Source organism: Leuciscus leuciscus (genome assembly GCF_965113295.1).
Source record: "Leuciscus leuciscus genome assembly, chromosome: 4".
Classification (NCBI taxonomy): domain Eukaryota; kingdom Metazoa; phylum Chordata; class Actinopteri; order Cypriniformes; family Leuciscidae; genus Leuciscus; species Leuciscus leuciscus.
Genome location: NC_138728.1, coordinates 17,455,509 through 17,482,159, shown reverse-complemented (window position 1 = coordinate 17,482,159; position 26,651 = coordinate 17,455,509). Strand labels below are relative to the sequence as shown.

The 26,651-nt window shown below is 37.6% G+C and overlaps 1 protein-coding gene across 2 annotated transcripts in view; it reads left to right on the top strand.

The window, feature by feature from the left end:
• Positions 1-26,651, top strand: part of pawr (PRKC, apoptosis, WT1, regulator) — a 64,618-nt gene that overhangs the window by 19,807 nt on the left and 18,160 nt on the right. For both annotated transcript variants that reach the window (XM_082168319.1, XM_082168320.1), the window contains exon 2: positions 22,476-22,604. In XM_082168319.1, the coding sequence (XP_082024445.1) occupies positions 22,476-22,604 (129 nt within the window). The remainder of the gene's footprint in view (positions 1-22,475; positions 22,605-26,651) is intronic.

Genomic DNA, 26,651 nt, shown 5'->3' with positions numbered 1-26,651 from the left:
TTTGTGTTCCTATAGGTGGCTTGTTTATTTGACAAAATGTTTATAGTGCATTTCTCTATTGCACTCTGTTGATAATGCATTTGTACTGTTATGTACCTGGGTGTCAATCATTCATTTGAAATACATTAATGGTACAAACTATGGCTGTGAAACGATTAATTGCAATTAATTGCATCCAAAATAAGTTTGTGTTTAAATAATATACAGTATGTGTGTGTACTGTGTATAATTATTTTGTATATATAAATACACATACATTTAAGAAATATTTGCATGTAGGCCTACTGTGTATATATATTTATATATAGGCCTAAATAACAAATTTTTCTTAAATATACATGCATGTATGCGTATTTTATACAAAATAATTATACACACATATATTATGTAAACACAAACGTATATTTTGGATGTGATTAATCGTTTCACAACCCTAGTACACAGTATTTTTGAAAAACACATTTGACATGCTATTGTGTGGCAGACTTGGTGAAAATTTGAAAATGTCAATAATGGTTGTAGGTTCTTCATTTTGGAAAAAGTTAAAATATGTATTTTTTTAAATTTCCAGTAGACTCAAAACAGGACTGTTAGATATGATATGCATGAGTCATGACATATTCAACTTCTGTCCTTCACAGACTTGTTTTTGTCAAATTGAGAATTTTGTGCGTCACCTAACGAAACGCATCCTCTATCACTGTGAAGAATCTGAACCCAGCCTTTGTTAGTAGCGCTAAGGAAAGTTAGTAAAAATTCTTCAGATAATAATGAGTTTGCTTTATGCCTGGAGCAAAGTTCAGTTCCCATCACACCCCACACACCCAGTGTATGTCTCCATTGCTCACGCTCTCTCTGTATCTCTCCTCTGATGTCTCTCCATCTATGTTGACGCCCCTCTCTCCTATCTACTTTCCCTCTCTCTCTCTCTCTCTCTCGCGCGCTCTCTCTCTCTCGCTCTCTCTCTCGCTCTCTCTCGCGCGCTTTCTCTCTCGCTCTCTCGCGCTTTCTCTCTCTCTCGCTCTCTCTCTCTCTCTCTCTCTCTCTCTCTCTCTCTCTCTCTCTCGCTCTCTCTCTCGCGCTTTCTCTCTCTCGCTCTCTCTCTCGCTCTCTCTCGCGCGCTTTCTCTCTCTCGCTCTCTCTCTCGCTCTCTCTCGCGCGCTTTCTCTCTCGCTCTCTCGCGCTTTCTCTCTCTCTCGCTCTCTCTCTCTCTCGCTCTCTCTCTCTCGCGCGCTCTCTCTCTCTCGCTCTCTCTCGCGCGCTCTCTCTCTCTCGCTCTCTCTCTCGCTCTCTCTCGCGCGCTTTCTCTCTCGCTCTCTCGCGCTTTCTCTCTCTCTCGCTCTCTCTCTCTCTCTCTCTCTCTCGCTCTCTCTCTCTCTCGCTCTCTCTCTCTCGCGCGCTCTCTCTCTCTCGCTCTCTCTCTCGCTCTCTCTCGCGCGCTTTCTCTCTCGCTCTCTCGCGCTTTCTCTCTCTCTCGCTCTCTCTCTCTCTCTCTCTCTCGCGCTTTCTCTCTCTCGCGCTTTCTCTCTCTCTCGCTCTCTCTCGCGCGCTTTCTCTCTCTCTCGCGCGCTTTCTCTCTCTCTCGCTCTCTCTCTCGCTCTCTCTCTCTCGCGCTTTCTCTCTCTCTCTCTCTCTCTCTCTCTCTCTCTCTCTCTCTCTCTCTCGTAATTACTGTTTAAGCATTGACCTGCATGTTGGAAGTTGCCCTTAATTTTCTTTTTTCGTAGCATGTCTGTGCATGTGCTCTGCATGAGTTGGCAAAGCGGAAACAAGAATGTCTCAAAGCGAGCTAACATTACTCTGGAGTCACATTTAATTTTGCAGTCCTGGTAAAGACGACACCACTCCCTGTGGAGAGCTTAAAGAAATGCTTTCCAAATGGGTTATACGCATTGTGTTTTCTTAATTATTGGTGTTTGCTAAGGCAAGTATGGCTATTATTATTGCTCATTCTTAATGTTAGGGATTTGGGTAAACCTCTAACCCTAAGTATTAAAGTCTCATGTGTTGTTTGTACTGCTCATGTGGTTCAATGGACCAGAGACCGGAAATCATGTGACTTGTTGAGGTGATGTGTTTTATTACTTTTCTAAGCAATTAGATTTACTGATTTTGGCAGACAGATGATAAAATGGGTGAAAAATATCCCACAAACTTATATATTGACAGAGGAAGCCATATCTAGAGACTAGAATTAGGTCTGAACGATTAACTAGAATATTCTATGTATATTTGGTGATGATGACCTCTTTTGACCAAATCATTTCACAGGCTTTATCACAGGCGCAATGCTCTTTTTCATTTTAATCTAGACTTGATGTATGTAATTAGACTTAAGAGGGATGTTTGATATGTGGGTGGCCACATAGACAAGGTCATGTTTGTATAAATATTGATGCTTTTTATCTCAGGAGCGTGCAGATATATTTGTTAACCCTTAGCACTCTAGCCTTATCTGTTAATTAAATCGGCTCTCTGCGTACATTGCCTTAGTTATAATAATCTGACGAACATGTTTCCAGGCGATTGATATCTTGGTGAGCGGCCCCTCTCACTAAAACTTTAACTTGATCTGCTTGCCTACTTTCTCCCTGCTCGCATTCCCTCAAGTACAGCTTTGACAAAAATACCCAGATTGCTTTCCCATTAAATGTTAATGCTGTTATCGTTCAACTGTAACTTGTGGTGGTGTAACCTGAGAAGATGTGCTTTTGTTGAACAGTGTTCATATGCTCAAGTGCTCAACTAGTGCTTGTTTCGGAAGTAAACCTGTGACAATAAATAGTTTTACGCTATTAAAGAGAGTGCTCACCCAAAAATGAATCTTCTGTCATCATTTACTCAACCTCATACCATTCCAAACCTGTATGACTTTCTTCTGTAGAATCTAAAAAAAGTTATTTTGATGAATGTCTCTCTTTTTTTTTTTTTTTTTTTTATACAATGGGTTACCAATATTCCCAACATTCTTCAAAATATCTTCTGTGTTCTGCAAAGGAAAGAAAGTCCTACAGGTTCGGAATGACATGAGGGTAAGTAAATGATGAGAGAATTTTCATTTTTGGGTGAACTATCCCTTTAAAAACAGACATTCTTTAATAAAGGCTGAATGGTTGTTATGGGTCATGGAAGTACGGTGGCCTAGTTTTTAGTTACCCCACAACCCTGGTCTTCAACTGGTTTTCTTCATTCAGTGCTAAACTCCTTTTATTAGTAGCTAAGGCAGAGCTTACCCAGAAGCAGCTCTGCCAAACCCACCAGAATCCATGATTTATAGCTATCATCCATGTCCTGTGGAGCAGAACATCTCCTTCAGAACTGTCAGAATATTTACCTTAACTTCTAAATGGAGGTCTTACTCCCCAAGGTGCAACCTATCAATCCATTATGCTGGATGAGCTGTATCTGGGTGGCAGGCTGCGGACGTGGGAATGCCAACAGCCATCCTGCAGTAGCTCAACCAGGGTTATTGTTTCAGAAAGCTGGGTTCCCGTGGCCTAAGGGAGAACTGGCCAGTCACAGTGATGGGTTTCTCATGAAAAACAAACATATTACTTGGCCTATAGACATTCTGTCTATTTTTCGCTCTTTTTCTTTTGGTCTCTATTTTTTTTCTTTTCATTTTTTTTCTCTGGCATTTTTATTGCACATTAAAGGGATAGTTCACCCAAAAATGAAAATGATGTCATCATTTACTCACCCTCATGTCGTTCCAGACATGTAAGACTTTCGTTCATCTTCGAAACACAAATGAAGATCTTTTTAATGAGATTTTAATAGTGATTCAGTCCAGATTTTCTGAAGAGACACTAATGGTTTACATGATGAATAGATTGAATTTAGGCTTTTATTCACATATAAGCATTCATCAACGCACAAATCAGTTGTTGTAAACGGAAGCTCTCAAACATGCTTGCTTGACGTGTGAGAACCAATGAGGTTCATTCTCGTGTGTTAAGCAGCACACTTGAGCTTTCACAAGAACCAATGAGGTTCATTCTTGTGAGTTACGCAGCACATTTGAGCTTCCGCAAGAACCAATCAGGTTAATTCTCGTGTGTTACACAGCACGTTTAAGCTTCCACAAGAACCAATGAGGTTCATTCTCGTGTGTTACACAGCATGTTTGAGCTTCCGCAAGAACCAATGAGGTTCATTCTCGTGTTAAACAGCATGTTTGAGCTTCCGCAAGAACCAATCGGGTTCATTCTCGTGTGTTACACAGCATGTTTGAGCTTCCGCAAGAACCAATGAGGTTCATTCTCGTGTTACACAGCATGTTTGAGCTTCCGCAAGAACCAATCGGGTTCATTCTCGTGTGTTACACAGCATGTTTGAGCTTCCGCAAGAACCAATCAGGTTCATTCTCGTGTGGTACACAGCATGTTTGAGCTTCCGCAAGAACCAATCAGGTTCATTCTCGTGTTACACAGCATGTTTGAGCTTCCGCAAGAACCAATCAGGTTCATTCTCGTGTTACACAGCATGTTTGAGCTTCCACAAGAACCAATCAGGTTCATTCTCGTGTTACACAGCATGTTTGAGCTTCCGCAAGAACCAATCAGGTTCATTCTCGTGTTACACAGCATGTTTGAGCTTCCGCAAGAACCAATCAGGTTCATTCTCGTGTGTTACACAGCATGTTTGAGCTTCCACAAGAACCAATAAGGTTCATTCTCGTGTTACGCAGCATGTTTGACCCTTGCATAAACAAAATTAATTTAATTAATTAATAAGTAAAATAAATAAAATAACATATGCCTAATAAAAAATATATAAATTATTAAATGAAATAAATCAAAGAAAACTGAAACCTTTGACAAGTAGTAGAAAGTAGATAAAATCTCAGTAGGATTACGATTTTTTTTTTAATATTGTTTCAGGAATGTCACATTTTCCTACTTAATATTCATAAGCGAAGACCATGTAATAACATGACAAACAGTCCATCGAAGCTAAACCCTGCTGCTTTAAAACTTGTTCTGGTGCCACAGAGAGGTTAAGGGTCTCAGTAATGCTGATCAGCTAGCACAGCTATTTTACTAATTTACTGAGCAAGCCCTCACTGTGTGTGTGTGTGTGTGTGTGTCAGCAGGTCTGATGGGTTTGAGGAAATCTCTCCAGTCCACTTTAATAGGCCACTGCTAGGCTGTAGATAGAGATCAGCATTCCATTCCCTCATTTATATGCAAATGAAGAGTGACATCATCAGCCGACTGCCTTTGTGAATGTTCTTGTGGGATTTTAAGGATTGTAAATGTGTAAAAGTAGTTGTATGTGTATTAGAAGGTGAAGTTATGATTAAACGCATCAGTGTTTACATCTATAGGTTGTGTGGACATGTTTGAGTTTTTATTTTGAGTTCGTAGGCCGTCCTGCTGTCTGTAACATTATTTTATGCTGCAGGAGAGCAGAGCTGTGGAATGCATTAATCACTGACGTCTAATTCTCTCTCTCTCTCTCTCTCTCTCTCTCTCTCTCTCTCTCTCTCTCTCTCTCTCTCTCTCTCTCTCTCTCTCTCTCTCTCTCTCTAAAACAATGGGCTCCAACCTCACCCCGACTGTTTAGGCTGTTTGCTTTTTCAATGCCTTCGGAGGGTTTTTGTGGAAAGTGTGGCATTTATCTGGCTGGTAAAATACACACTCACACTAAGAGATGAATATTTAATCTTGGTACATCTTTAATTCTGTCATCCAAGCCAAACAATTGGTGGTTTGAATTACACCAAATTCAAAATGGGTGGTCATCTGTTTAACACACAGGCACATGCGTAAATCATACGTTTTTTGCAAATTTTAAATAGGGACGATAATTATTATTCAGAATGTTTAATTGTTGTTAATAATTTAAATGCTTAAGCTTTTCAATTGTCTTAAGAAAAATCAGCACAACCCAACCATTCATATTACACAAACACACCAGCCATGGCATCACAAGCACACCCTTAATTTAGTTTTTGGCTTTGTTTATACATGTTAATGCATTTTTCGATAAGTAACAGTTGCATTCACTGCAGGCACAATGCTACTGTGGTAAAGTAAATGGCAAGCACAGCGACATTCCATCAATCTCCCTGTATAATCACAACTGACAATCATGTCGGTGCTCAACGGGATAGCATGCAGGTACACTGACCTCTCTCTGTGACTGTGTATACAGTAAATACACATTAAACTGTTCAAAAGTTTAACATTCATTTGTAATGTTACAAACATTTATTTAAATAATTGTTGTTCTTTTGAACATTCATCAATGAACTCTGATGAAAAAAAGCATTACATGGTTTCCACAAAAATATTAGGCAGACCAACATGGTTTTAGCATTAACAACAATAATAAATGGCCATTAAATCAGTATATTATAATTTCAGAAGGATCATATGACACTGAAGACTGGAGTAGTGATGCTGAAAATGTAGGCTTGCCACCAGAGGAATAAATTACATTTTAAAGTGTAATACAATAAAAAATAATTGTTTTAAATCATAATAAATTTCACAATTTCACTGTATTGTTGACCAGATAAATGCAGCCTTGGCAAAAATAAGTCTTCTAAGGAAAAAACATAAAACAAATAAATATCTTACTGTCCCCAAACTTTTGAACAGTAGTGTGTATATACACTACATGCTGTTGTTGTTGGTAGCCTATTTTATTTACATTCAAAGTAGAAATACATTTTATCAAACAGTTTTGTTTCTAAAACCTTTATGTAGACTTGATAATTAATGGTAAAAAATAAATAAAAATGTTTAATATATTCACCTAAATACATTAAATACAGTAGACTGAATTTATTCAAATGTAAACATAAATACTTGCTCTTCAGATCTATATTTATATAAATTGGAGATTGGAGTCTTACATGCGCGTTTTACTGTATATTTGTTATTAATCAATTTATAGATTATTGATTTTAAAATCAAGCATCCCTTGTTTCAAAATAATTTATTATTTAAAAATAGCTCTTATATGTAAAATAAGTCTGTCTGTAACAGATTATGCACAGTCTGTATCCAAAAGAGGAGAGATTTGCTCTATAAATGTATTTATGGACATCATAATTATAATACAGACTACAAAGAAAATACTCTCCTTTTTTGTTCATTTGTCACTTATCTTTCAAACACACATTTTTCTTCTTTAGTTCGACACAACCCTCATGCTCAAGTGCTTTTTAAAGTAATTGTTTTCTGTGCTGTCTGTTTATGAACAAAATGAAGACACTTCCATTTCTCGTTTTTTGTTTGTCTTTTATAGACTGTTCTCAGTCTTTGTCTTCTGCTGAAAGAGTTTAATGAATATTGATGATAGTTAATATGTTTATATGATTGGCACTTGGAATTGCAAGCTCTGAATGTTGTCAGTGAATTCCTTTAGTGATCATTGCTGGTGATATGTGTTTTCTAGTGAAGCAGTTTCAAATATTTATGTCCTTGTATAAGGAGATATTTGCTGTTTGAACTGTCTTGTTTTGCGGCTGGTTTGACATACTTGTTCTGAAGAGTGAACTTCAATAATGGACCCCCCCAAATGTATATTATATACAGTAGATGTTCTGAAAAGTCAATTGAATTTAGATTTTCGAGTTTCTGTTCAAATAGCAAAATATAACTATATTTTGACATTTTCTGAAAACAGTGTAAACGGTGCTTGCACATGCAAATCTCACTGTCACAGTGCTGCTTCTCTAGAGGTTTTGCTATCATGTACTTTTCTAAGGTGTTCAGAGTTGTTTTTAGTTTGCAGCTGCAACAGTGATGCAACACAATTTCAGAAACCGAAGATATCTGAATAAAAATAGAAAAACGTACACAGATGCCGTGTGTTGTTCATAAAACTTCATGCATGAACTCTGTGACATTATTCTGAAGTTTTCTCTTTCAAACTCTTTTTAAACTCTGTCAACAAAACTCGCTGTGCAGTCTGCTCATCCAGACGGCGCCAAGAACGCAACGGCATCGTAGGCAAACCCGGCATTGCGATGTTCATCACGCCACCAAATAAAATCCAGTACGTCCATAAAAATGTATTTTGAATGTGATACGAGTAGATTAAAACAATGTATGGATGGAACAATGGACACACACTATTAAGACACTTTTTCATCGTTGGGCCAAACGGTTCTAAGAACAGTAAGGAATGGTTCATGTAATACTTCTATGAGCTTGGTTCGGCATGGCACAATTACAAACTGGAAGTAGATTAAAAAGTTGCTATTTACATATCATACGGCAACGACTCACGCATTTGTATTACATTCCAAAGAGCTCAGTTATCAGCTTCACAATGGAAGATGAAACCATATCCCTACTGGCTGGGCCAGATCGGCCCGGAATGGAATGGTTAAGCAAAGCACTTACCAACGATTAAGCACTAGCCCAAGTATGACCATGAGTAAACATCTTAGCCAACAGCACTAAATAACTTTTAAACATTTTGAAATGACCAAAAATGACCAAAAGGTCAAAGTGATTACTTGAGACTCAACAAACAAATGCTCCTTTATTCATCTTTTTCTTTATTTTTTATTTTTTTACTGCAGCGAGAAAGAGGATGATGTAATTCGGTAATTGTTTCAGTTTGTCTAGGTTTTTTTTATTGCTTTTTTTGAGGACATGTTTGACCTGAGGCTACAAGTGGCCATTTAATTGCATAACACAGTTTTTAGAGGTTTTTTGGTGAATAATAAGTAAGGATCACACCCCAGCACAACGGAATTGCAGTCATACAGAACGAATTTGAAGGTGTATATTATGTTTATTGATTTGCTTTGCTTCTTTCTCTGATTTGGAGGAAAATTTATTTGTTTTTGGTTCTTTCTTTGAGAAATCGTTCAATTTAATGTTGATTCTTATAGACGAAAAGAGAGAATTGTTATCAAAAAGACAAATGGAACAATGAATCTTGGTGGTACTGAGAAACTAGTTTGTTGTTGTCTCTTGTGTTTAGACCGCGCTCACTGTGCCAGATTGAAGCATTTTAGAAATCTCCACTGGCATAATTAAAAGAAATTCTCCATTGTGCACATCAAGGGTTTTTCATGCCTCACTGATGCACCTCATGTCGGAATATTGAGTCTTTGATTCGCGTCCAAACATATGCTCAGAGAGTCACACCGCTCTCCCAGCAGAAGTCGATCTGCCAAACCAGTGAAAGAAAGTTACGCAATATTCATAAATGTTTGTGGCGGAGACAGCCTCGCTGCGAGGTCACGGTCTCCTCACTTCACCCCGCACTCTGTTTACCCATCATCCTCCTCTTCTGCTGCCGCCCCACGCGATGGGTGGTGACTCACAGACTGTGTTTTTTCAGAGCCGTATCACGGCTGACAGCATGCTTATGTTTCACAAGACAACCCACACCTGGTTTCAAAAGCTTTCAATGCTTATATCCTGGGAATTAACGGTTTAATTCTTATTTTCCCATATCCAGATATGAAATCTATTGGATAGCTTCTCCGGATTTACAGTGTCTAATGTAGAACTTTGAAGAGACTGTACAAGTGTAAACAGGATTTGAATATCTGGTGATTTACAGCCTGTTTTGGAGAAAGAGAAGAACACTGGCACCCATCAGCCCACCAGTTACTGATGATTTCAATAAAGATGGGCATCCAATTAGTTTTTTTAAATTAAATTACAAAAGCAAACAAACACCAGGGCTCATATTACATGAAAAGCGCAATAGCGCAAACCAACATTGGGTAATACAGTATGTTCTTTGGGAGTCAGAGTTAACAATACATTGCAGTCAATAATAACCACTAATATAAGCAATAAATTAGGGTTACTATAGTGCACATTAAAATATATTTTCATATGAATATAGTACCTAATTAAGCATTTTGTTCCTCCTCTTTTATATTGTTAATATCCCCATGTTCAATAAATAAAAAGGGACTCCAGACCCTCTTAAATTTGTCTTCTTTACCCTTAAGAATATAGGTTATCTTTTCCATTGTAAAGCATCTCTTAACCATAGAGTTATAGTAGGCCTTTCTGTCTTTTTCCAATAAATGACAATGAGTATCCAATTTGCTTTGCCGCTGAAATTATTTGGGATTCTATTATTAATTATGCATATTTATGTGCCACATTCTGAAAATTTATTTGCAAGCCTCACTGGTTGAAAGAAGGGACCGTTTAAAGCTTTGATCTGGGAGCAATGCATTTCATACGCTTTAAAGCATCACTGCAAAGGGATTCTACCGTTCTGAATCCTCTTGCTGTAAGCAAATAGGTTTAAAGCCATCAAATAGCTTTTAATATCTGCAGAGTAATATGAATTTAATTAGGCGCTATTATTCTCTAACAAGCTGAAGCGATTAACTTCTGTTTTGAACAGACTTTTAAACCAGTTTCTCTTTTAAACACTAATCAGTTTCTTAGCTGCATGCTCGTCTGCCTCCAGTATTGAATCTTGTCTTACACATTTATTTAGGTAATGAAGAGAGTCCGCATGGCGTAAATCAAAGTACTCTCTATCTCTTGATTTGCCACTTATTTCATCTCTTTGAGGTTGTTATATCGTGCGCCTGTGGATTGAAGGAACACTTTCTTTTTGCTCATTACATCCCTCAGTGGGGCCACCGAATAGGGTCCGCCGAGGACCCAGCTGCCTTGGAACAGCCTTCTGAGTCGCTCGTTTGTGTTTGTTATAGTTTAACAACTAACTTTGGCTCAAGAAAAATAAAATAATATAACAAACAAAATCTTACAAAACTGATTTTTATATATATATATATATATATATATATATAAATATAACCTAATCATGAGTAATGTAATTTTGTGAGTTAAATCTACACACCGGTGCAATAAAAGCAATTTAAAATTGGTGGATTTGTGCTGTGGTTCACATAATCTTCATTAGTGATGTTATTTTACAGAGAAAGCGATTTGAAAAATGACGGAATGAGTGTATGTCTCAAGATATCCAAAGCACTTTATATGAAACATAAGTGTGTAGTTTCTTGTGGCTTTAAAAATTATGATTGATTACGTATGCTGAACACATTTGGAAATTTTTTTTTGATGACTTAAAATTCTTGAAAATCTTCTAAATTGTTACTTTAGTTGCCACCCTACTGAAAGCTAGCTTCATAAATGTTTCATTGCCCTGAGAAAGTAGGACGCATCCACAATGTTGAGTACAACTGAATTTTTTTTTGCAGTAATATTGCAGAATGCTTTTTGCTTGGTGGCTCAGTCTGGAAATCCAAACCCTCTGATTATCATCTCTTAGTCACATTACATGCATTTCTTTTAGGAATCAGTAAAGGTAATTTGTTTCCCAGAGATAATTTGTCTGGATATAATGTTCCTGTGAGGTCCGAGGGTGGTTTTTGCTGGTTTTATCATTTCTGCATTTCAGGTTTAAGCTCCGCGAGAGGTCAATGGCGTTTCATTGCCGTACAATCTGTTTCAGAGCTACTTGCCAGCGGTTCTGCAATAACAGGCCTCACAAATCCAAAATCCAAACGCTCATATTGGCGTTCCCCCAGCCCCACCACCACGGTCTGATGTCTGCAACGCTACTGTGTACTCTCATCGGCAGAGGTTTCGTAGACTACACGGTTTGGCTGCTCTCCTCAGCCCACTGTCGTCCCTGCAAGCGGTTGACTCCTCACCACACAGATGTAAACTCTGCAGCAAACTATCATTTCTGGTTGCTGGGAGAGGAAACATGATATATTTTTGTAGCGTCTACTGCTCCTCTTTCCCAACCAGTCCACGACAAGCACATGAAGAGCCAAAGCATACTCAGTGTTGGTGATGTTACATGCACCCCTCTGATTCCCGAAGGAGCTTTAGGTCACCATGCTGCTCTTGGGCCTGTAATCCATCAAATCCCAAAGTGGGATTGAGTTCTGCTCTGTTCTCCTTTCATTAGCTAGCTTGAAGGAATTTGAGGCTTTGGGTTGCTTCTTAAATAAATAAACATCAAAGCTAATCTGGCCTTTTGATTTGAAAGCTCTTTGTTTTCTCTCTGCTGTATGTTCCTGGATTCTCAGCTTCTGTTATTCTTCAGATTCCAGAAGTAAAGAGGAAATGAAAAGAGAAAGGGTGAGCTGGATGTGCATGAGGGCTTTGTTATTGTATGGACTGTCAATCACAGTGACATGGGTCTCAAGACAATGGCTGTACTATGCACACACAGGGTTTGGGATATGTCCAAAATACATGAGTGAAAGCACCTCAATTAAAGGTGCACTCAGTAGATTTTCTCTAATTAAAAAAGTTGAGAAGCTACTGAAATTTTATTCTTGGTTTCAAAATTCCAACCTTGTTTATCAGCTTGCATAGTATAGTGATACTAAATCAAACAAACTAAAGGCACATGGAATTTGTGCCAGTCAGATCCATTTGCAAGCTCGAGGGTGGCCTGCAAATGAAAAAAAGTTTAGTTTAATGTTTAAACTTTGTCAAATCAAAAAACATTGGAAATCGTTTATCCCGGGGTTTGAAGTTACATAACAAAATTTGATTGCAGCCTTCTGTTGTTCAGGGGTAATGAAATGCTCTGTACTGGAATAGATTAACGTCATATTTCAGAGCAGGATGTCTCAGTTTGTTGCCAGAGGAATGTGGCTGCTTTAACACCTTGTCTGCCCAGTTAGAAAGTGGTTTATGCTCTGAAATTATCATTTCTGAATTGTACATTCCTCAACCGAGCGTAGAAAGAAGGGTGATAGACCTGACACTGTGTGACCAAAAATTCCAAACCTTCAAACCCTCAAGTTTGCCATCCAGACTTGTTACAACATTTTTGGCATCATCTTTGTCAAATATCCCATTAATCCTTTGTAAGCATAAGAAAGTGTTGTATATATACAGCTTTTTTTGGTGTCAGATGTGAGTTATGTAGTTGACAAAATGGGCATTGTAAGGCTGAAAGCCGGACACTCTAACTCAACACTGCTTGCAGTGCAAGGTAACCGCTCATTCTCCCACAGTAACCGGCTGCAGCATCGCAGGGTTTCTGTGACTCTTTTGATAGCTCTATGAAACCCGAACAGTCCCAGCGCTGAGCTTCTCTGAATACACCCGCGTTCCAAAGCCAAGAAACCCAGCACCAGCAGCCAAGAAACCTGTGAGCGCTTCACAAAGGAGACGAGCCTGAATGCAATTGGCTCCGGGAATGGATGTCTCTTTCGGTGAGATAAACTCAATCAATGAAAGCGTGAACAGATGGTTTTCTCTTCCTTAAGCATCGTAAGGTCTTACTGGCTTTGGTGTCCCTGCCAAGACATCTCTACCTCATTGTTGGGCCTTTGTCATCGCAAGCCACTACTGACACAATGACCTACTGTTCAGCCTGATGGGTTGGGATTTTCTCTGGATTTCTGGGAAAGCAGTAAAGCCAAGACCAAGAACACTACAAGCAACTCGGCAGGCTGAATGAGACACACTTGTGTTTGCCATCAGTGTTATTGTGTAGCTTGATGTGCATTTAGCAGGGTAGGTCAGGTTGACATTAGATCCCATTTAGGAAGTGTCTGAATACTTGCTACATTGCCTCCCAGTCAGTCAGTCAGTCAGTCAGTAAGTAAATTGGCAGATTTTTGTGTGAATAAAGGTACTTGCAAAGGAAGTTTTAGACAGGCTTTTAAGGGACTATGATCTAAAACAAAGTTAAAGACAACTTAGCAAATTCTTGCACTACTGTTGAAAAGTTATGGTTCAAAGTTATGGTTCAAAGAAAGTAAATGTTTCTTAAGCACCAAATCAGCATATTAGAATGATTTCTGAAGGATAATGTGAGAGAAGACAGAAGAATGGCTTCAGCTTGCCATCACAGCAATAAATTAAAATAAAAAAATATTAAAATAGAAAATATTTTTTCAATATTAATGTTTTTGCGGTATTTTTGAATCCCTACAGACACTCATTACTGTGCGTCAAGGTCAGTGCGGCAAATGTTTTTTTTTTAAGTGACTAGGATGATTGAATACTCGCATGTATTCAAGATGTATGGAAAATGTGTTTGGTGGTTACGCTGCATTACGTTTTTAAAGTTTTCTCTTGAACTTCTATTGAAAATGGTACAAAACTTTTTCAAAATCATATGAAACTAGCATGAATACAAAAAGTGGTTAACTCTCTCTGGGCTCTCAATAGCCCATTAAATCATAGGATTACATGTTCACCCGTCCTATCACTTATCAGGTCGCCGTTGGACCATGAGTCAGCAGTTCTCTAAACCTGCTGAGTGTCAGGCTCATTAGACTCAAGAAGAGAATAGACCAAGTGAAGGAACAGGAAAAAATTTCCAAAAAAGGGAGGGGAGGGAAAGTAATTGAAAGAATGTGGAGGACAAGAGGGGGCTAGATGACTCACTGCTAGCATGTACTCTGCCCTCTCACTGCAGCGAGGTCTGGTCTCTGAGCGTGACTGAAGTGTGTGCTTATGGAGGAAGAACATGCTGCTGTGCTCAGTGTGAAGCAGAACTACTGGCAGCTACTGAAACCAGAAGAGAAGACCTGTTTAGAACTCAAGAACTGGAAATGAAAAGCCTGAAACCATAACACAGTGGCAAAGAGTATTTGTCATCTAAAGGGTGAAACGAAGATAAGAGGTCATGGCGATCGACTAAACAGCAGTTCTCCTTCCTGTTGCTAGCATAAACCCTGCACAGCTTGCCCAGGGGTGGGCCTTCTTGTTTGTTTTTTTCTAAAAATCTTACATTTTTGTGCGAATCAAATCATACAAATCAAATCATACAAATTAATTCAAAAAGGCCACCTCGTAAAATAGTTCCGTTCTCTATCTTGAGTTCTCACCAAGACTCAAACCGTAATATGATCTGAACCGTGAGTTTTGTGATCTGTTGAACCACTACCTACCACCATCCTTCCTACCTTGGCTTCAGTTCACTGGTTGAAGATATTGATCTTTTTTTTTTTGTTGCTGCAATATGGAAAAGCAGATGTTAAACTTATTTTGCTTTAAAGCTATTCATTGGCTTATTAATCAGAGCATTGAATTAGATGCCCATAAACTACACAAAATATCCCTGCTTTTAAGTAGTCTTTCATACTGCTTCAAGACACATATTTCAGAGACTGAACACTGTTGGAGCTCTATTCTGTTTGTAGTGACTGAACACTCTCCTCCCTAGTCAAACACGGGAGAGAATAAACAGCGAAGTTGGTAATGGAAATGCAGTCTTGCTTTGTTTACCCCCACATCAGGAGAACTTGTGTCTGGATAAATATTGCAAGATAGTCAGTCTCATCTGGTCAGTAGTCCCTACAAGGGTTATTTAACACCAAATGCCCTCTTTTAGTCCCAGAGGAGGGTCGAGAAACCAGCTGATTCAGAATGAGCTGTCGTTGACCATAACTATGCACTTAAAGTCGTGGGAAGGGTGCTGTAAGGAATTTGCAATGATATCTACTGCTTCCAACAGTCATGGAGACTCTTACTTCGTAATGATAATGAGCATTTGAGCTGTGTTTGTTCAAGCAGTTGTTTATTCTTGATCGTAAATAAATGTGATATGTAGTTAAACGCTTTGTCACAGCAATTCTGAGCCTTCCGTGGCTTTTTAGTTCACTGAATATTCTGTTGCATGCATGAGTCTCAGGTTTACTTCAGAGCCCTGGTTGTTTCATCATCCATGTAATGTGCATCTTCTATGTGACAAATATAGCAAAATATCAAGCAGCCATTAGGCATGAGGAAATGGAGGCATGTAATTAGCCAATTCTCCGTATGACTGGAAAATTACTGAGTAGAGCTTGTGATCAGCGAATTTCCTGCTTTCATAATATTTTGCATTATTTTTATTGGCTGCTGCAAAGCGGTTTTCTGATGTTTAAAAAAGATGTTAAAGCCTTAAAGACCAGAATTAAATCATTGACTCAACCTCTTGTTGTTCCATATCTGCATGACATTCTTTCTTCTGATGAACATAACAGGAGGTATTTAGAATATTGTCCAAGCTGCTCTTTTCCATTATAATGCAAGTGGATTGGGTCCGAGAACAGTTGTGGTCACCATTTGCTTTCATTGTGTGCAAAAGAACATTGGACATTCTGCTAAACTCTTTTTGAGCTCCTTTGCTTAATAATTTTTGGATGATCTACTACTTTAAAGGTTAGACAGCAAAATAAATTGTTTTAAAATAACCTTTTGTGTGTCACATCACAATCTGGATCAGATTGTACAAATGATAGGACATTTCTGAAGTTTGACATGATATATATATATATATATATATATATATATATATATATATATATATATATATATATATATATATATATATATATATATTAAATTAAAATGTAGAGTCACAGTGATAAAATCAGATTACTTATTGTCTCCTTTTGAGTGACTTGAGTTGAATTTAGGCTACCACGTCCATGTAACGTTTTGAAGCTAGAGTCTTGAAATTCAGTTCAGGCTTTCAAATTATTGCATCAGTCTGTGGATGGGCTGTGCCCACTCTTTGAATAACCACAAAATGCCCACTCTTTGAATAACCGGACGGACAGCAGAGAGAACTGTAACTCTGAAATTGCCTTAGATGATATGTTTGTTTTTATGCAGCCAATATAACCTCAATAAAAAAACCATTTACAAGTTCCCTGAAAGTGCGAACCCTTGTTTTTATGTGATTCCCTATTGAACAGACTGCAAATTGTAGATTTTGGTGGCATTGATAACCTTTTTTAGATTAAGTCCTGAAAGGTTATTTTGGAATACCATCTGTATACTCAATTGTTTTATTTCTTTTTTTATTCTCCAATAAAATTCTCTTATTGTCGTCATTTACTCAACCTTATGTTGATCCAAAGACTTTTTTCTGTTCTTTGGAACATGAACATTAAAAACAATGCAAACATATTTTGCATTATGTTTTGAAGTTAATGGGGTCCGAAACAACACTGGGGACCCCACTGACCTACATTGTATGAACATAAAAACACTTCTTGTTCCAAAAAAAAAAAAAAAAAAAAAAATCACATTTGAAATTACACAAGGATGAGTAAATTATTTATATTTTTTGTGCTTTGGAGAACTAACCCTTTAATTCATGTCTTCAGACCTAACGTACTGGGACTGTATGTGAAATAAATGTGTGATTTAATGACACACACTAAACATAGAGGTGGCTAGACGGAAATAACTTTACAGACTGCAAATCTGCTCACAATTCTCTCAGAAACAAGATTTATGGACTAACCAGGAAAGGCTTCAGTGTTTTGCTGGAAGTATGTTGTTTCAGGAAAAAAAGGCTACCATTTTAGGAGAGACGGTGCAAAGCTGTGAATGCTTTCTAAGCTCTCACAAACATTCCTTCAAAACCTCATAATACACCCTGCGGACCGTTGTGGTTGCACTAAAAGCAACTCTCCTGGAATGTTCAAAAACAGCTTGTCGGCTCCCTCAGAACTGGCATGGACCAAGCAGTGGATTAAGTCTGATGTCCTGACTGTGTCCTCCTATTGTTTTTATTATTTTTAAGTCTGACTGATGGAGTCAATCCTGCCGTGTGTGTTATCAAATGTGGGTCTGGTTATACATGCTTGAATCGCTGTTGGATGGAATGCTCTTACTGTCTGAGAACACACTGTGCGGTTTGGCCACACGCAAGTCATGAGGTGAAGATTTGTCTTTGTGGTGACTTGTTGAAACAAAATGTCTTGGCAAAAACTTACAGAGGCTGAGGTCTTCAGCAGCTTTAAAAATATCCTAAACTCTAAGTACCTCTAATGAAGATGTTCATTCATAGAAGCTTAATGGAATAGTTCAGCCAGAAATGAACAAAAACAGAAAACATACAATTCTAGACAGTGCATATTTGTTTACGCTGGTCTTTTTCATAGAAACAAACAATTTCTGTTCAAGTTCAGTTCAGTTCATGCGTTAATAGACCTTTTTCAGAGCAGCGCCATTACAGGTAAGAAAGTGAGGCTGTGAGGGATAGTCTTGCCGTGTTTCCAATGGCATCCACTGTAAAAAGCTGTATAAAGCTCCTAGATTTTCAATTTACAATTTTCCACAGCTTATATTGTCGGGAGTTTTTTGTCAATTGAAATTTCTTGGAAAGATATTCCAGTGTTTCATGAGCAGAACAATCCAAAAACACATTAAATAACAGTACAGCCCATTGAAGAGATACATGGTGGGGGTTGATGTCTTGTTATATTTGTATAAGAAAAATTCAATAAACATAATTATATATATATAAAAAAAAAAGATGGCACTGCTGTGAATAAGGTCTATTGTCCAATTGAACTGATTGCAGACATATTTAAGAAGGGTTTGCATAACATTTGTTCTGCTTGTGTTTAAAAAATGCCTAATAAATATAAAAGAAGTAGGACAGACAGAAAGACAAAAAATCTGTATAAAAATTCTTTATGACTTGAGAGGTTTATTGTTCTCTAAAGCCATGAATAGTTTTGTGTGACAAACAGGCTAAAAAAGTGGGTTTGGAACAACATTAAAATATATGATGATGGAATCTTAATTATCGGATGAGCTATTACTTTAAATATATTTTAAATATGTTTATCTTAAACACATCGGCTGTGTCCAAAAGCTTTAGGCAGGTGCCTTGTTGTCCTATTAGCCATTGACTTTCTAAGGTACCTCCCAATTTTGGACACACTTCCTCTTCCAGCATAACTGCTACACATTAAAGAGAGCTTTGATGATAACCAAGCGATTATTTCATTACCTTACTAATTTCTTGCTAGAAATTAAGGGAAAAGTTGAAAAAATTGGGCAAAAAACCCTACATTTACACACAAACTGACTACCAGACACAACTTTTAGATGTCATTTTTGTCCTTCAGTTCAACCGTCACTGAAACACAAGCAGAGGAATAGTGGGATATATAGGCAGCAATGGACACATCTGTGCTGCCTTCAAAAACGATCAGATGAAGGTATCTCAGTAGACAGGATGTAACACGATCATTGGATTTGGACGTGCATTATTGCCTTCCTACCTCCGTACGCTCCCTGCGGAGGCAGAATTTTTCAGCTTTCGTAAGCCGCCGGAATTGATATGTTAAAGTTTCGCCTTGTGCCTTCAAATCAAAGTGTAGCAAAAGTCCCCAATCTAAATGTTTCACACCTCTTTCCCTACAATCTCTGTGTTAAAATGAAATGAAAATAACTATTTCTTTGGGGAACAGACAACCTGCACAGACACTTCAGTTCAATGAGAAACTCACATGCTTTTGTGTTTATAATATGTAAAAATATGGTGAGCTGTGCTGCCCATGGCTGCTGGGCCGGCAGAAAATTATTTATGATTACATTTAATAACCAGGGAACGTGTCCTCCTATTTTCCCAGGCAGTTGTGCGTGCGTGCACAATTTTGAGCACTCGACTAAGCCGTTAAAATGTGTTCACCAGGTGAGGTTAATCTCTTGTCCGGTGCAGGAGAGAGATAGGCAAGGTTGCCATCACAAATCTCATTCAAATACTTGCGCAACATTTGCAGGTGGATCTTTTGGCCTCAGTAGGCAGCATTTGGCATTGTAAGCATGCTCCTGATGCGAAAGCTATATCTATATATGCTACCGTCCAAAGGTTTGCAGTCAATACGTTGTTGTTGTTGTTGTTTTTTGAAAGAAATGACTTCTTCAAATCTTATGATTGTACTTATGAGGTGCCTCAGGTTGAAACAGAGTGGCTATCAAGGAATCACCATTATCACTTCCCATATCGGTTTGTGTTGTATTAATGTGGAAGGAAATACTAATACTCATAACTCTGTTTGACACTTAAACCAAATATGTCTCCACAGCCCTCCAAATTTTATTCTAATGTATGCGCTTATGAAATAAAATGGCTTTTAGCTGTGCCCGGAATAATCTTGGGATTTTGGGTTAAGTCATTAAGTCACACCACGAGACTGTGGATTTGTGATGATTAAAGGACAGCTGACTTCGTCGCGCACACACTCAAACACACACTTTTCACCTTCCATGGGTGTAATACATCATCCTAATGAACCTGTGTAGCCAGGGCATGCAATACTTGATTAATCCACAGTCATTAAATCCAGTCTGCCGAGGACATCAGGAGGGAAGAGCATCCAGAGCCCCTCAGCTCGACTCTCCATTAATCTACTGCATAACTGGCCTGAATATAACACCAGTCAAAACACACAAACACACACACAGAGCTTTATAAGATTTTCTCACTTTTCTTGTTGAATATTTTAAAGAGAGTTCCAAAATGTAATCATCATGCACAAAACGTAATGAATTAAGTGGATTAGGCTAAATAATATGCAGAAAGGTAGTGTATAATATGCAAGTTATAAAAATGCATTATGTTTCTTGATGTTGATTGGTCAATACAGTGTTCCAGTGGAGCTAAAATACATAAGATGAGACATTATTAATTTTAGATTGTTTTCCCAAAAAGGGAAGTATTGTACATTTTAAATGTACATATTTTCTAAGTCCATTTTTTTTTTTTTGTTCACTAGAATGTAGATGATCTCAACTTGAAAATCATATTATTATTTGTCTTATATTAAACCATTTTATAAAGAAGCAAAGCACAATCTCTCGTAATTGTGCATATTGTTGAGTCACTAGGAATGTAAAAGATCCTATGATATATTTGAGGAAATATACATTATACATAGTTTCATGTAGATCAGCTTTGGCTGTCTGATTAAATTTAGGGCTCCTCTCTTTTCCATCCACAAAAAAAAAAAAAAAAAAAAGTGCAAGTAGTCTGAAAGTTAAGACGGTGGGATAGGCTGCAGTTCTGAGGCAGACATGTTGTGCATTCCCTCTGCCAGGAAAGGGGTATTAACATGATAGATCGGGGATCTTTTTTTTTTCAGCAGGCGAGAGACAAAATTTCCACTTGCACATGCATTCCTAATAAAGCAGAGGATGAGCACAGATGGAGTGTTTTAAATGAAACCCCTCTCCCTCACGGCAAACACACAGAGGTTAAAGGTTTAATGATCTAACCTGTTTACTCGAGTAAATACATGTACGTTTATGTCAAGCGAAATTAGTTTCTCATTTGCTTTATAAACAGGAAGGGCAAGGAATTTGCAGCATTTGTTTTCTCTGTTTTTCCACCACTTGATCTCCAGACTCTCTTCTATGGAGCCACAGACCCTCAGTGTCCCTGTTCAGCCTTATGCAATGTTCTTCATAATTATTATTATTACAAACTTTTATATTTATATTATTTTAAATAATTTTTTACAGTTTTTATATTTCATATACATTTTTGTGTTTTATTTATATTTTATTTCAATTCGAATAATTGAATTGAATGGTCGAATAACCTTTTCACCTCTTCCTGACCCTTAGAATAAAATAGGTCTTTTTTTTCTGCTGCTATACCTTTTAAGAATATGTAAATTGACCTTTTTCAATGACCAGGCACATTGTTAATAATAATCTTTTTCCAAAAGAAAATAAACAAATGTATTTCTTCTGACATGACCTCTTTAAATGAGTGCCTTTCTACGCTTCCTGAGTGATAATAAAACTCTATAAACTGGTAGTTTCAAGCTAGACCCTAAATAGATGATCTCTACAGTGTTTATAGGTCTATTTTCTTTTTTTTTACTGTTTTCAAAAGGTGTGAGTGTTTGTATAGTTACAGACAGTATTTGTACAATAATGGGTTCCTTTGAAAATCTCTTTATAGTCATTTTACTGTTGTGACACTAATTTGCCCTCAAGTTTCTAAGCTGTCTTAATTGACATAAATGATTGTCATTAGGCAGGGAAATGCCTGATTTTGGCTAACGGGCAGCGGAGTGCAGAAGTGACCTCTTTAAGGGTGCAGCGGGGGCTGATGAAGTGTGTTTACTGATCCCTGGGGAGTGGGAAAGTGTGTGTGTATGAGTGTGTGTCTAAGTCATAGTTTGTGTATTCATTTGTGTATGCTAATGCCTATGAGAGGTTTCAGAGTTTGGCCCATCCCCAGTAAGTGTTGATAAAACCGGCTGGCCGGAAAGCTTGTGTAAATTATTACATTCCAGTTTAGTTTTGTAAGGCTATTTTTAGCCTCTTAGTCCTGTGCTGGGCTCCACCTTCACTCTTCCTCCTCCTTCGTAAACTGGAAAGACTGGTTTTTACTTGCAGCCAGAAAACCGGTTTCTCTCTCTCCGTCACTTTTGTCACATATGGCGGTGGGCGTTATCATTCATAAATAGCTCAGATTGTTAGTATTCTCAAAATTACCGTGTTTATTGACATGTTTTAAAGTCTGTTTTAAGATATGCAAAACTTTCTGTTCTTAGTGTGCAATGGGACATTCCACTTTCCAAAAATCCCCTAGACTCATACCACAAAGGCTGTTTGGTACACTTCCTGTGTGTGTGTGTGTGTGTGTGTGTGTGTGTGTGTGTGTGTGTGTGTGTTGAACACAATTAGACTCTCTCGTCATGTGAAAATAATCCACAAATCCCAAACAATCTGAACAAACTAAACTGACTGAGCCTGAAATTTTCTCTGCAGAGCTTGGATGAGCTTGATGATGATGACGGAGAAGAGAAGGAGGGGAAGACGGACGGAAGTCTTACACAGCTCAACACGGTCCAGAACGAGTCGCTGATCTCTGACCCCGGAGAGGCCCACTTGATACAGGTGAGAGTGTGTGAGAGGATAGTCCTGCCTCTAGAGGGTGTTTGGAGTGCCGTCACCGTTCTGCCTTACAGAGGCAGTGTTGACCAAAGAAACAAACACAATCAAGTGACGAACAGAAAGCAGAACAGCCCAAGCTTATGGAGCCTCAGGCCACATTATGAGAAGAGATAATATCTCTTGACACTAGACATGACAGAGGTTTGTCTTCTATTTACTTTGTGTTATGACCTGTCTAGAGAGGAAACGTGACGAACAGGATCACAACGGCATCATATTTTTTATTTTAGAGTTTTAAAACCGAACTTCAGGGGTGAGCGTAGGCCACAAAAAGTGCCTAACAAAATTACATTTCCTAAGAAAAGAGAAATAAAACACAACACAGTAATAAAATACCTCTCACAAAAAAGGCAGTGTAAATTTACTATATTAACTATGAATACATATCAATATGTTTTTTTTTCTCCCTTGAATTGTTTTGAAAAACATAAAAAAATAAAACACATTCATTATTATAATATATACACTACTTTTCAGTAAGATTTTTTGACAGTGGGCATTTATTTAAAAGAAAAGTATTTGAAGAAAATGCTGTTCTTTTTTATACTCAAAGAATTGAAAAAATTGCATTATAGTTTCCACAAAAATATTAAGCAGCACAACCGTTTTCAGCATTGATAATAATAAATGTTTCTTGAGCTCCAAATCAGCATATTAGAATGATTTCTGAAGGATCATGTGACACTGAAGACTGGAGTAATGATGCTGAAAATTCTGCTTTGACATCACATGAATAAATTATACTTACAAATATATTAACATAGAAAATAATTATTTGAAATTGTAATAATATTTCGCATAAGAGACTTCTTTCAAAAATGATTATTATTATTTTTTAAATCATACAGATCCAAATCTTTTGAATAGTAGTGTGTGTAGGCAATATATAAGAAATTAAAACCTTTAGTAATATTTAAGATTTTTTTTTCTCTTGAATTTTGATTATGGGGAAAAAAAACATGTTAATGAATTTTAACATTATTATATTTACAATATTCATTAATTACTAATGTACATGAGCTTTTTGTGCATAATGTTTTTTCAGTCTTGAAAATGTATTCAATGTATTTAATCACCCTCATTGTTTTAAATCTGTATGGCCAAACACAAAATGAGATGTTTAAAAGAATGTTCATGCTGCTTTTTGCCCATTAAATGGGCCTATATAGTGACCAGGGGGTGAAAAAAGCATCATAGAAGTAGCCCATAGAACTGGTGCATTTTATTCCAAATCTTATTAGTGTAATGATGGCTTTGAGTGAAGAAAAGACCAAACTTCAAGCCATTTTTCACTGAAAATTCTGCCTCCATTTGTCATTTTAGTGGCTCACTAAAGGATGGGGATGGCTAACTGTCAGTCTGCCATCAGTAGAGCTCTGGGAAATTGATTACATAGTTTTCTAAATTACGCATTGTTGTGTTATATCTAATTTCCTCCTGTTGGGTGGTTGATTCCATGTAGCTTCAGGTTGCTGAATGCATAAAGGAAACTATTTGCTCGAGATTTCTGAAACCGTAATCACATTGGCATTGTGTGTCTGGGTGCATATCATCTTGCATTACTTTTCCCTGTAAAGGATCGCTACTGTATATTCAGTTAGAATTTCGAACCTATTATTGCAAAATATGAAAGGACTTTTAGTGAGCAATTGTTTGCGACTGAAGGCATTGTGAAAAGTGCTTCTCTGAAAAGCCATTGAAATGTGCTTCAGTTAGATTCATAATTATGTTTAAATAAAGAAACTACTGCCGGAGCTGTGAGAATGCGAGTAGTTACATGTGTTTCTGGTGATCCTGGTCATGTTCAGCAGCGTACGCCAACCCACAGTTCTCCAGATGTTGGCCTCTGTTGTATCGGACACGGTCCACTTTCTATGTAGCATATTATACAATAGTCAGTTCTCGTCCTCTAATTTGATTGGCCAAAAGTGACATACTAAATAAAAGAGATTTTGTATAGATTTTACAGTGTACTTGCAAATAGCTTTGACCTGCACCCATAATTGACCTTACGACAGATAAATGACTGACAACCCAAATACATCATATTTTTACCACAATTAATATTACCGTTATAATTAGTGTACAAAGTTGTCGTTACAGAACATGTAAGTCGGATACTACGCGTCCAAAGAGGCTAGTGCATGGAGTTTTGTTTGTTCTTTTCCCATACCAGCCAGTGATCTCCAACTTACAAAATATGAATGATCATCCAAAAGCAAAACATAAGCAAAACAATAATTTATTTAAATAGTGCTCGTCTTTGACATTGACCATCGTTCATTTTACACTTCCATGATTTGTTTTCTCCATTAAATACAAGGCTACATACATGTGGCCAAAGTTAACTTTATTTTGATAAAAACACACACAAAAAAAGAAGATTATTATTATTATTACTAACCCTATTTGCATCTGCAGATAGGTTAAACATTTTTCCTTTCTGTTAACGCCAGTTTTTGTCAACTGTATAACTTCTTTACATTTGTATACGTTTCCACTTGTAATTTCATTATTTTCTTGTCTTCTACTATTATATTGGCCTATATTGTTTCAACATAACCTGATACAAAAGCTTGTGGATAAAAGCGTCTGCCAAATGCATAAATGTAAATGTAAATGTAAACCATCAAAATAGCATGAAGGAACGTTTGCGCCGGAACACGCCTCCTTTTTTGCGCTGAACCGCCCAGGGAGCGCAAGTTCATTCCCTAGTTTAGCGACGTGCTTCTGTGGAGGGAAAAGCGCGCTTTGCGCGGGTGCAAAATAGGAATGATACATGCGTCGGTCGGTGTATAAAGTCAATTGTGCTGGGTGCAAGATAGGGCCCATAATGTTATTCTATGTGTTAGTTTGTCTGTATGAGACTAGCAGTAAGCTAGGTCAACATCAGAATAACATACTGATCATATTCTAACACTTCATCATGTTGAGCTATATAACATTGATTAGTTTTATGTACATTTGCTCACCTGTCTAATAAAGTACATGCAAGAGTGGTGTCTGTCAAGTCGAAGTTTGTCACGGACGTGGAGCTCTCGGGATCTCAAAAACGCCACGCTGATATTGATCCTCGTTTAAGTTCTCCTTTTGTCCCAAAGTCTGCTTGCCATGGTCCATAATGTTTGAACGAAACAACAACAGCGTGAGCGTGCCGCTAGACGTAACGCAGTTGTCCACGTCTGTCGCCATGGATACTATGGCAGTACGAGCGGAAACCAGGGACAACGTGGATATTACGTCATTGACAGGCGACAAGTGAACATGGATGAGCCATTTTTTACAATTGGAATTTCTCTTACACTAAAAATGTTTGGGAACTTTTGGGATATTGTAAGTACACAACTGCAGGAGATATATCACACTGTGCAAGTGATTTTTGGATATTTTATTACAAAAATCGCACATATTGTAGCTTTAAGTAATCACTCCCATAAGGTCAGTTGTGTTGTTGTAGTGAATGTCGGTACTCTCTGAGCCCCTGTGCCTACAGACGAAGCACAATTTTCCAGCACTTTGCAGCATCTAATAGCACTTTAAGAAATTGATAATGCACTTAATGCACTTTGAGTAGCACTTTATTGTGTATGTGTATATGTGTGTGTTCGTCATATGAGTATGCCATATTAGATGCCCTGTCTGCTAGTTGCGGCATTTTTTTTATATGTGGTTGTTAATTGTAGTGTCTTTTTAAATTAAGTCGAATCATGTTTAAATTAGTTGTTTAGCTGTGTCACTAGGTATTGTTGATGACCTCACTTGGGACTACAAATGTAAAATAGCCTGGGGGCTAACTTTGGCATATGTACGTCGCTGAAAAGCTATGTTCATTCGTATGCATTGTCCCATTCAAATAAATAAATAAATAAATAAATAAATTGCTTGTGTGGTATTGCATAATTACAGCAGCATCCAGAAAATCCCTTATTTTATGAGAAATGACAAAGGTAACATTATGTCCCTGTTTTTTTTATTTTTTATAGGCACCAT